At 28.9% G+C, this 12,404-nt stretch overlaps 1 protein-coding gene across 10 annotated transcripts in view; it reads left to right on the top strand.

Moving 5' to 3' along the window:
- Nucleotides 1-12,404, top strand: part of raskol (Ras GTPase-activating protein raskol) — a 758,358-nt gene that overhangs the window by 515,532 nt on the left and 230,422 nt on the right. The window contains exon 1 of one of the 10 annotated variants that reach the window (XM_067050216.1): nt 2,405-2,604. The exons of the other annotated variants lie outside the window; for them this stretch is intronic. Coding sequence (XP_066906317.1) covers nt 2,499-2,604 — 106 coding nt within the window. The 5' untranslated portion in view covers nt 2,405-2,498. Of the gene's footprint in view, nt 1-2,404; nt 2,605-12,404 lie in introns of those variants that run through there. 10 annotated transcript variants of the gene reach the window in all.

Consider the following 12,404-nt stretch of genomic DNA (forward strand, 5'->3'; position numbering starts at 1 on the left):
ATTATTATTTAAATAATATTTTTAGTTTTAACAAACTTTATAGATGTATTTTCATTCCAGATATTCCCATCATCCAAGTTCAGTTCTTTTTTATTATGAGAGTGGACTTTCAAGTTAAAAAAACTTCTAGCTTTAACTTAAAAAGCAATTTTGTTCGTTCTGGACATTTTATTCAGGAACTTTGAAAGTGCTTTCGTTCTGACCGAAATTACATGTATTCGAATTCTGACTGGAATCTTATTTGTTACGGTTTCTTTTATAGAGTTTAGTTTAGTTGGAGGATTTCGATAAACTTATTCCTAGTTCTGGAAAAATCGAGATGGAATTTTGAAGTTTTTATAGAAAATTTCGAGATGTAATAGTTATATTTGTTGAAGCAGTATCAATATTTCTCTTTTGATGATTGAATAAGTTTTAAATTAAATATTTTTTAATGCCTCCAATTTTTATAATTTATTTCTCGTGACCAAAATTGTTATTTAAATGATTAGGTACTCAGTAATACATCGTTTTGATAAAAGTGAAAAAAAAAAATGTTCAACTTCTTTTTTTTTTTGTAAATAATATGGGACCGTGATTATTTTTTTAGTATTTTACAAATGTTTAGGTAAAAAACCAAATATATTTTCTACCTTCTAAAACATCAAAAAAAAATTATAATACTTTTTTTATTTTAATATAAATTATTGTTTAATGTATTTTTTTTTTTTATAATGTAATTTTATCATATGAAATGTAAAGCAACTATCAGTGATAGAAAATCACAATTTGTTTTTTTATAAATAAGTAAATATAAATATAATTAAAACGTAGAATTGACAAGTGGTCAAGAACATTGGAAGTTTCTAGCTATGGAATTCATATTCTCCACTTCGAATTGATCGAATTGATTGCTTATTAATTACCTAAACATTTTTTTTCTTCACCTCTTGATTGTATGTAAATTAAAATATTTTAAAAAAATAGATTTATTAAAAATTTGAATTATTGTAAACCCTTACAACTTTTCATTAATTTAAGATTCTTCGCAGGTAATTAAATTAATGATGATATGACTCAATTACGATTATAGTTTTATGACCTATCATCAAAAAAGTGCGATCAGCCATCAACTCTGGACCTGACTCCACCACGATATTATTATTATTTGTTTACACTAAACGTTTTGAGTGTAAATAATATGGACTGCTTCGTTTTAATTTGTCCGGATAATTCTCTACGCCCAGTTAGTATAATTGGTTGGTGGATTGGTGCCAAAACCGCATTCCAACTTTTTCTGCTTTGAAAGGTCAAATATGATATAAATAATACGGTGCAAATTTAACTAATCTGATATAGTATCAATAATTTAGTATGAAAAACATTATAGATTAATGTGTTTTAGTTTTCTGATTATCATATTACAGGTATGAACATCCCTTTCATTTTTTTAGAAATATCCGTTAGCAATATATTTTTCTTTGTTTCAATTTAAGTAGTAGTAAATTAACCGATAAAATTTAGAAGAAAAGTGTTTTTTGAAATCTAAAATTTTCATTGAAATTCTCATTTTGCGAAAACAAAATTAATTTGTTATTTATTAAACTATTAAATATTTAAAATTAAACTTAAAGTTAATCTCAGTTCCTGGTTTAAGTAGGTTTTTCCTCTGGTGTATCCTGTTCGTTTTATCTTATTCGGACATCAAGTTCGTTAAATAATCAATAAATACAAATAGCCCTAATGATAAATTCTCTCCCCCTTCTTATTTTTATACATTTTAAAATTATGTAAACATAATTGTAAAAAGTATATTTCCAACTTCACTTCTATTATGATATATAGAAAATTCTGTTTGAAACATTGGCAGAAATGAACAGTGTCCTTGGATTTTGATTTTTACATTTCATATATTCAAAAGAATTTTATAGAAAATTAAAAATATATACGTATTACGCAAAAAGATGTCACTAAAATGAAGTTTTTTAATAATAAAATATCATGTGTTATTTTCGGAGTTACGAAAAAATCTCTGTATTAACGAACAAAATTATCTTTCACGTTAGTGTCTTTTATGTAGAAGTTTCACAGTATATATTATTATATTATTAATTTTAACCATTTATTTATTTTAGTGCCTTAATTATTATTACATGCAGTCTTCAACTATAAAATATAATTATAATAAAAATATATTAGAAATTGAAGTGTGAGTCGGCAAACATCATCTCTCCTTGCTATAAAATAAATTTAATAAATAGACGAGTTTAGCTTTTCTTAGTTAATCTCTGATATATTTGTATACACGGATATCATTGTGTACATCGTTCGTTGACATCCTCAACACCGGAGGACTTATCCCAGAGCAGCTGGTGGGAGACTGCGGGACCGCTGGTGGGGATGGACCGGCTACCAGTCTGTGGCTAGGGAGCGGAGTGTGTGCTGTTCTATCGCTGTGTTGTAGTTCGTCAGTGCTGTAGTTCTGTAGTTCCTTAGTGTGGCCATCCTCTCTTCTGGACATGTCCCCGGAGCTTTCGGCTGGGGGTTCGAGGAGGTTCAGCAGGGGGTTCCACTCCTGTCTGAGGGGATCGCCGTCGCGTCCGGAAGAGTCTCCTGATGAAGAAGGTATTTCTGAGAAATCGTGTAATAGCATGGTCATAATTCAATAACAGCCATTTTTTTATGAGTATCAGCATTCAAATTTGCATGTTTAGGGTTACATCCTTTATTTTTAATACTACTACTCATCCTTATCATGATCTGTCTTTACAATGCAGTTGCTATGAGGCAGAGCAAACAGCACTTATCATTAGTGTATACTGCCGCTACCTGTGTAAAGTTTTGTCTGTGAGCTCTGATAAGCCAGATTAATCTACATTTGAATGCACCAGTTTAAAAAAAAATAGAAATATTACCTTGAAATGTGTTAGTATATTACATTTAGACTTTTTAAGTTTTATATCCACATTTTACATATTCAACAACGTGATAAAATCGTTGTTTTATTAAATAAATAAACAAAAAATTATAATAGTTTAATTTCGGATGATATTAAATAATAAATTATACGGAATTTCAGAATGAAACTCGTTTGAGTTTAACCAGTTGTATGTCTATACTTGTTGTTTCTTGTTAAGGCTTGGTTGTTCTTAAGCAATAACAGCATGACTTATTTTCAATATTTAGTTTTACAAATGAAATAACTTCCCATATCAACGATTATGTTTATTAAATTCTATTTGGTTTTTAAAGTTACATAGATCCCTTGCAGTTCTTAAAACATTATGTTTATTCTTTTTCATCTGTTCAAAGTGTTCTAAGCAACCAGTTTTCCACATTTTTAAAAATAACTCAAAATTTTATACTTATGTTATACTCTTCTAGGTTAAGAAAGATATATAATCCGTAATTAAGACGATCTTTACTGACCGAATCAGCTTGAAGGTTAGTTCTAAATTATGCCCTCTATTAATTAATAATTATAGCAACTTATGTTCTCGTTATTAACTGAGGAGTCGTAAAGTTATTTTCATATATTTATATTAAAAAATAACTAATTCCATTTCAACCGAATTTATAGCTTATTTTATTTCAAAAACAAACAGAATTTTGCACAAATAATATTTTGGAGTATTCCTATCAGACATTATATTTCAATAGCTTTACAAAATGTTATGGTTCAATTATATTATATTACATTAAAATAGAGGAATGTAATTTTGTGCATGAAATTCATACCAAAACCTAATTTTAGTTACTAACGATACAATTAATCGTTATAATTTTTTTTCTAGTTGTTTAAATTATTGCTAACTGAATTTCCTCAAGATACAAACACCTGAATTTCTTTTATATTTTATATAACGTTGGAAGTAAAAATCAATGTATTTATCATAGACTTTGCCTGCTAAAAGAAATCTTTGATCTAAACATATTAAATCAGCTTAATTTCAGTAGACTGGTTTGCAACAAACAAAATACAACTCAAGTTGACATAGCGTGTCCTATATTTCATCGGAAGGTACTAGAGAAGAAATTTAAAAATCTTTAATTATTTAAGAATCGAATTTTAATTCTGTGAAACGAATAAACTTCGGAGGACCTTCGTCTGCTATGATTTTCTATTCTAAAAATTTTTTATTTAGAATTCTAAAGAAAAAAATGATTATTTATTTCAATATTTACATTATTATGCTGGAGCGATTAATCAACAATATTTTTTTAATTTGAGGTGTTAATTAATCATTGTTTGGGACGGAAATTAAATTCGTCTTACGATTTTATTTCTTTACTTTTGTTCGATATACATTACCATTTTCACGCAAATCGTAAAAATAAAAAAGTAGTTGACTTTTGGTGGCTTAAGACTTTAGTAAGTTTAGGAACGAGAATATCACCAATATACATTTCTTTCGATGAGAATCCTTTATTTCACTTTTTTTTTGGAGACTGAAAAACAAATTTATTAGTCGATATTCTTGAACAACTTTTATTATATGCCTTCTGGGGTTTATATTTTTTCTATTTAAATTTTCTTACGGTGAAAACTTATCACTCAGGCCACCTATCTATGACACATGATTAAGTAAATTATATAATCTAGTATAAAAATATGTAAACTTAAAAAATTATGTCAGACATGTCTTACGTTTATTGTTTTATTTTTATTACCTAATAGTTTAAGTGTTATTGCGTTGAATGTTCTCTATATCACTGACAAGAGGAAGGTTTGAAGTGCATCCTTTGTTAACTGGTACCAGTAGCTACGTAGCTAGAGACAATGAGGTACGTCGTAGGGGAGCAACAGGTCTTTGCCTTTGAATGCACCCCCAGGAGTCTTATTGGCTCTTGGAGGACAATGGTTATGGATGATATTAATGGATATTGTCTGGCAGCTTGTTTAGAGGAAATTAATGACCTCCAAGTGATTAGCTATGACTTATTAATTAGCACCTACAGATTGCCTTTGATATTGGAAATCAATTAAACTAAAATCAATTTCCTGTCAATCTTAATAAAAAAGAAATGTTATTACTAATTGGAGTGTTAGTACTTCGGAAAACTTCTGTCAAGTGCATAAATTACTCATTATTTCCTTCATTTTTTTTTTATATTTACGAAGTTTTCTTAGGCACTAATCCAAGCATACATACTGGTATATGTTCACGTCCATTATATCTAGATTTTTTTTAAATTTTAATTTAACTTTCGGTGAGCCATAATACTGTCCTTTGATTTGAGGGCTACTGTTCATTATCTTAGCTTCTCCAGTGTAAAGCACTAGGATTTCCAATATATGAGAGATTTTTTTTTTTTTACAGAATCTGATTGGAATTTATATATAAGATGTATTTATACCGAACAATTTTTTCATGTAATGCGTCCAGAAGGCGTAAATCGCAAAAAATATAGAATTTTTAGATTAGCGAATAATTAGGATTATCGAACGTAGAAAAAAGTTCATAAATAACAAATCAATCTAATTACAAAAATTATGAATGTATTTACATGAAAATATTTTTAATACAATTTAATTTCTTGGAAAATCTTATTTTTGTTTGTACATATATATATTTGTTATATTAAATTATGTTTTAATAACGAAAACTACTATTGTATTAACAATAAAATTTCGTTCCGAAGATAAATTCAATAAAAAAGTTAAATCATATCTGCCGATAAATATATTGAGAAAATAAATACTTAGCTTGGATTTTATTTTAAATATTAAGAGTTGGTATTTTTAACTTAGCACGTAAGGTGTTAATAATTAGGTTTTATTGAATGTATGAATGTATTGAATTGTATATCTGTCATATATACATTAAATCAAACATTTTTTAATTAATTTTTTTTTAGGGGTGGTTCGTATTATGGAAGGGTATTCCACTCAATGATAAATAATCCAATGACAAATCCTCACATAGAATTAAATTTTGGGACGATTTTGTTATCTAGGTTTGTTTTGTTTTTTCGATTTTTCGTACAGTTGGTATGCATTTAGAAAAACCATCATTTTTTGGTTGTTGAGGTATAGGCGTATCCAGGAAATTATATTTTCGCATGGGTAATGGAAAGCAGTTGATTTAAACGAAACCATGTCTACTCTAGTTCCTAATTTACTTCCACCTTTGAGCCTTATCGAGCTCTACTTTACTACTGACAATAAATTTTGTTCCTTGATATTTCACATTCAAATTTCGCTTCTCACAGGCCATTAAAAAAGAAAAAAAGGGGAAACCCCCCCCCCCCAAAAAAAACCTAGAATTATCACATCTGAATTTCATTATATATCATTCTTGCCAAAAGTTAACATGGTACTTTAAAGACTTGGGCCTTCTATTTTTTTTCTCTTTAAATTCTGATACTGTCATGATTTTGTGTACAGCATGCGTTAATTTTTAAGATTAACTAGTGTTGTATGATCCACTTATTTCTTATAAAACAGGTGCTGTAAACAAAAATTCTTTAATTTATACTTTATGGATAATTATTTTGTTTATTGTCGAACTAAATATGATTAATCATCAATGCTTAATTATTAGTTCTAGAATTACTGATAATGACTTCGTCTAGGCGACCAATCGATTCCTCATCTACGATTATTTGCCCGATAACTCTTTCGCTTGTAGCTCGATGGCTTAGTTACTTTTATCCACATTTAGCATGGGTTCATTTTAACTCGTGACTACTCAATAGCAGCTGGGAACAATGGACTTATTTTTTATTATTAATGAAAATTAATAATAAAAAAAATTAAAAAGAAAATAATGCTTGAACCACAACTAATCCCACGTTTTAATATAAAACTGTGAAATAATAAAAGTTATCTGTACCTGTACACTCCTCATTATTATAACGTTTCCGCCTAATTATGTTGGCAATTTTCAAATGTCTTTACCCCAGTCACAATATTAAAATCTATTTTTAAATATTCAACTCTTAAAAGTATTCTTATTCCCTGCAGTTTGCATTTTGTTTATTTTTATCACTATTATTTATTTATTTTCTTTCCTGATGGAGCGAACAATCAGGAAAAGAAGCAAAAGAGTGCTTATTATAATCGTCCAACATTTTTGCATTGTTGGTGAGCATTTCAATATCTTTCCTCCTGTCTTAGATCATTATTTTTATTTTTTTTTATGTTTGGTCAAAATGTCAGCTTTCATAATTTGTTTTCTGATCTTCAGACTAATTGTTTTCCCTTATTGATCGTCTACTTAAAAATTATTTCTCTCGCCTACTTTGCAATAATCTTTGGAGTTTCAGTAAATGAAATTACCCTTCACATCAAGAACATTCGTTTATTTTTTTAATTCACAACGGTTATAGTGTTTTTGTTTTTTTATAAAAAAAAGTTGGTCGGGGTGCGATCAAAAGAACTCAAATAGTAATGAGAACTACAAATTACTTTCATATATTTTAAATTATTTTTAGCCAAAACTTAGTTTACTTTTATTTTTATTATCTATTTTAATACTTTGTTTTATTATTTTAGTTTTTGTATCTTTTTTTAGCTCTGAGGGAGCCCTGCTTCCTAGAGTAAAACTTTGGCTCATATTAAACAGTTTTATTTCTATTTGAGTTCTTTTCACCACATACGGATCCTGTGATGTTGTACACACGGTCAATCATCGATTCCATTTTTTGTTTTTACTCCCTTTTTTAACATTTCTAACATACATGTGGGTTATCCTAAAGAGATCCATTCTGTTCTTACTAGAGTGGGAAGGTCGAATTTTCTTCGCGTGGGGCCGATACAAAATAAAAGACAACCCGTCCAGGTCGGATGTTAACCGGCGCACTACAGTTGCGAGGTTGCGACCTTCTAAGATGACGCCTTAACTCTCTTACCTACAATGATGATGATGATGCCAATGATTTTTTTTCATCCTGATAATTTAAGTCCTGTCCTAATAAGGGAATGAAAGAACAATTTTTCCACTTTTGTTTCACATACAATACCATCCCCTCCCCTCTCCTGTGGTTGTTTATGCACGTACTCTATTTCCTCCAAAACATTTTCGATAATTACACTTCCAGAAGAACTCCTTCCTGGACGATTTCAATAGTGGCTATTACTGACTCCTCTATTATTAGTCGGCTGTCGTGTCTAGGAGCCCCATCTTCTGGTCTTCTGTTATTTAGTCTCGGTCCTGTGTTTGTTGTCTTTTTGATGCAGCTCTTAATAGCTGCTTATAATATCTTAAATTTATCAATTAATTTTTACTCCATTTTAGTAAATAATTATGACTTCAGTAATAAATGTTGCAGTGTATTAGGAATATATATGTATTCCTTGCTTAAGCTAGTTTTCTTTAACTTCCAAAATTTATGTGAGATTATGTTTCATTCCTAATTTTTGTTTTTGGAACAAGAAATGTTTTGTATATTGATTGTTTGCTTGAAAGTTTTAATAACGCACGTTGTAGAAGAAAACATTTAGATTACCGTGTGAAAACATTCCATGATAAACAAATATTCTAAGCAATTGTAAATGTCTATATTTGTTTTCTTTTGTAATCGCATTGTGTATTTTTACCGAAACTAGTTAAATTGATATTATTCAAATTAAACATAAAATATTACATTAAGAAAATGAATCTTCTTTTTAGACCAATCTGAATAGTAACGAAAAATATGTCATTTAAGAATTAAAACTTTTTTCATTCTTAATTTAATTTAATTCGAATGATAAAAACTATGTTCTTTTTACTGATTCATATTTTTATTAAATCTATTAAGATTCTTTGGAATATACTAGTTTAACTTTAAAATTATATTAGTTTTTAGATGAGGGAAAAGTAAAGTCAAAAAGGTGGGTCATAGGATGAACTCCATAGTGGTATAGGAGTTGGAACCAATTACAAGATGCCTTCTTTTTCAGTTCTGAATCCAATGACGGACATTCCCATTAACTTCAACGTAAACCTGAGCTCCAAGGGTGTGGTAAATTCCCCTCTTTTTGGCTTCACTTTTCCTGTTCAAGAGAATAGGGCATGCCATCCTCCTGGCTATAAAGTTGAATGAGTCATTGTTTCTTGGCATTGGTTTGAAATTTATTCATTATTCAAATAGATGTATTCATAAATTGTCATTGTTACCATTGACTACTTCAGGGTTACAAAGTACAAAGGTGATTAGCAATGTAGTCATGTATTTACATTAATTAGGAGAAAATAAAATACTGTAGAATAAGAGATGTCATATTCTGAATTAATGCTGATGTTTTTATTCTGTTCAAGCTTAAACCAGTATCTTCTGTTGTATTATTATTGTTTATAATAATAGTTCTTGTACTATTAAATCTGCTGTTATAACATGTATCAGTTTAGATAAAATTAATCTATTTTATATAAAAACAAGGTCGTCAGAGTATGTAGAAAGAAGTTAATCAACTTATGTTTTATGATATGATCTGTGATTTTATTTTATTTGTTCTATTTTTATTTTATATATTCTGTTAATTATTGTTTTTATCTTTTTAAATTCATGATGTTAATTTTAAGGTTATGTATATTTTATGATAGTTTATAATTTCATATCTCTAAGGCTCTTAAGCCTAATTTTGACGCTTTAATATTATTCTAAAGGGATTAGTCAATAGTAAATAAAGAATATTATTAGTAAATAAAGAATATTATTAGTAAATAAAGAATATTATTTTATTATTAATAAAATATGTTACTTTCATTAGTGTGATTTACTAATAACAGTAACTTATTATGCCCGTTGTTGTACTTAAAGTTCCGCAAAAGGTTCAATTTATCAATTCGTTATTATTTTATTTTTTATTATTTTCATGATTTCAAATTATTTAAAAAAAATTTAATTAAGATTTCATCAATTTAAACTAATCAAATGATCCTTTAATCAAAATATTCACACTTATCTATTTCCATACATCCTTAACAGAAAGGAATTAAATCTTGTCTAAATGTAGAATTCGGAAAGCTGCTAAAATTAAAAAAAAAAAAATTGACTTGGAATACCATTCCGATATTTATTTATAATGTGTGTCAAAATGTATAATGCCAGTTCAAATGATAAGTGGCAAATCGTTTGCTTGTACAACGCTTCAGGTTCTTGGTGTATTGGTGAGAGCGATGGCCCTTTCTAAGAAATTATTAATTAAGAATATTTATTTGCTGGTTCTGAAAATTAAGGAGAATGGTTTAACCTAGAATTAAATATATTAATTTTTTAGGCGTATAGTTTTATTACTTAATTATAATTTATTAAATATAGTTATCATAGGTTGGTTACCTCTAGGTAAACTCCTACTTTCCTCCCCTTTATATCAGAAATGACCATGAAAAAAGTAAAGTGGATTCAATGCCAATATTTGGTGACAAATTTCTAATTATTAAAGCTTATTATTTGTTACTAAAATATTACTTTTATTAGATTGAATATTACTGTTTAAGAACGGATAGGTATATTATTATATTCAAGTATTGTTGATGGTCAGAAGTGACTCCCACGTCAAGGTGTTATGTGTCGTTTTTGACTCCCACCTTAGCTCATTTAGCGATCGGTATAATCAACATTTAGCATTGAATGTTAAAATACATATGTTATAGACATATTCAGTTTTCGATTCACTAGAGAATGTTTACTGTTTCGGCCTTTCACAATTTCCTTAAGTGATTCTCTAAAATAATTATTTAAAGAGTTCCATTCCAATATTCTAATTTTTCCAATAGAAACTATTTTCAACTAATCTAGACACTCCCAGTAAATTATACTCTCTGGCGAATCATTGAATTATGAAAAAGAATTATTATTGATTCTTAGGGATTAGGAGTCATTCTGATCTGATCTCTGAAAATACCGGTTATACATGTCATAAAAGAAGATTAATCGATTCTTTAACTTAAAAACTTACTTATTTATAATCTTTAAATTTCTTTCTTGAGACTGGCAATTATTTACTAAATAATTCAACAACACTATCCAAATTATAGTCTCAAAACATTTATTTCATTCACATGTCCAACGTTTCGGCCAATTCGGCCATCTTCAGGGACAATCTTAATTTACTTAGAGACATATATTTAACCCTTTTAAAAAACTCCATACAGGCCATTCTGCCCAGGTCAAAATATTTACATCTAATATGTCAAAAATACAATAAACACCTATTAAGTCAAAAACATAAAAACCAGTCAAATTATTTCACTTTTATCACAATTTATACACTATATATATAGTGTATAGGTGTTTATTGTATTTTTGACATATTAGATGTAAATATTTTGACCTGGGCAGAATGGCCTGTATGGAGTTTTTTAAAAGGGTTAAATATATGTCTCTAAGTAAATTAAGATTGTCCCTGAAGATGGCCGAATTGGCCGAAACGTTGGACATGTGAATGAAATAAATGTTTTGAGACTATAATTTGGATAGTGTTGTTGAATTATTTAGTTAAAAACTTACTTAAGTGGTAGACTCATATCTTAATATGAAACGGATTTCCTCTTTTTCTTTTTTTTTTTGTGTGTGTGGTAAAATAATTTTGGATACATTAGCATATAATCTCGTCGATCATTGAAGGATATGATACGGCTGATTTTTCAGCTGACTCTGTAATTGATCTATTTTTAGTGTAATTGTGCGGTAGGTAGCTGGGACAGGTGTGGTGCCACTAGCAGGTGGAGTTCCACCACAGATGGTACTCGGCTCAGTGAATTAGTTACAACCCCATCTACGGTACACACCTCTCGCCGCTCTTCGGGAACATCCTATAAATATGATTTTATCTTGATATGAGACATAAATAAACCACGAAAGCAGCCCTCAAACCTTGGCCACTTTCCAAAAGCTCAAAGAAATCTGTTTACAGGAAATGACCGAAATCTAATGGTTTCCAATCTGGCCTCAGAGATTTCACTTTGAGGCTCCTCTTAGTCTGCGATGCTGATTCCTTCTATTTCTTATCGAAAGTTTATGCTTGGGTGAAACAAAAATGAGTTCTGTTCCGGAGATATGTCATTATTCGCTAAACATAATTTCGGTATCAAAAGAAAACTCTGCCGAGTTAAGGTTTTTATCGTCGACGTTTCTTGTGAGTTAGAGTTGTTCAATTCCTATTTAGGGTACTTAAGCAATATTGAGATGAGGAAATTTATGCCACCTTGTTCTATTCTCTCATCAAAGTTTTAATTAATTAAATTTGTCAGATATCTTCGGTATGAATTTTTTCAAATTGATGTATGCGTTACAAAATATTAAAAACCTAGTAAATTCATTATTTAATACATGAAAATGCTAATAACAAGTTTATATGTCTTTTACAATGCTAGAATTTCTTTGAATAGTAGTTTAGCCCCTGATAGATTACTGATCGGTATACAACAATAAATTCACCGTTTAATTTTTTATCGTATCCACCGTCTTCCGGACTAAATGTATAAAAAATATTA

Source organism: Halyomorpha halys, unplaced genomic scaffold, assembly GCF_000696795.3.
Source record: "Halyomorpha halys isolate HHAL.00 unplaced genomic scaffold, Hhal_1.1 Scaffold550.1, whole genome shotgun sequence".
NCBI classification, from domain to species: domain Eukaryota; kingdom Metazoa; phylum Arthropoda; class Insecta; order Hemiptera; family Pentatomidae; genus Halyomorpha; species Halyomorpha halys.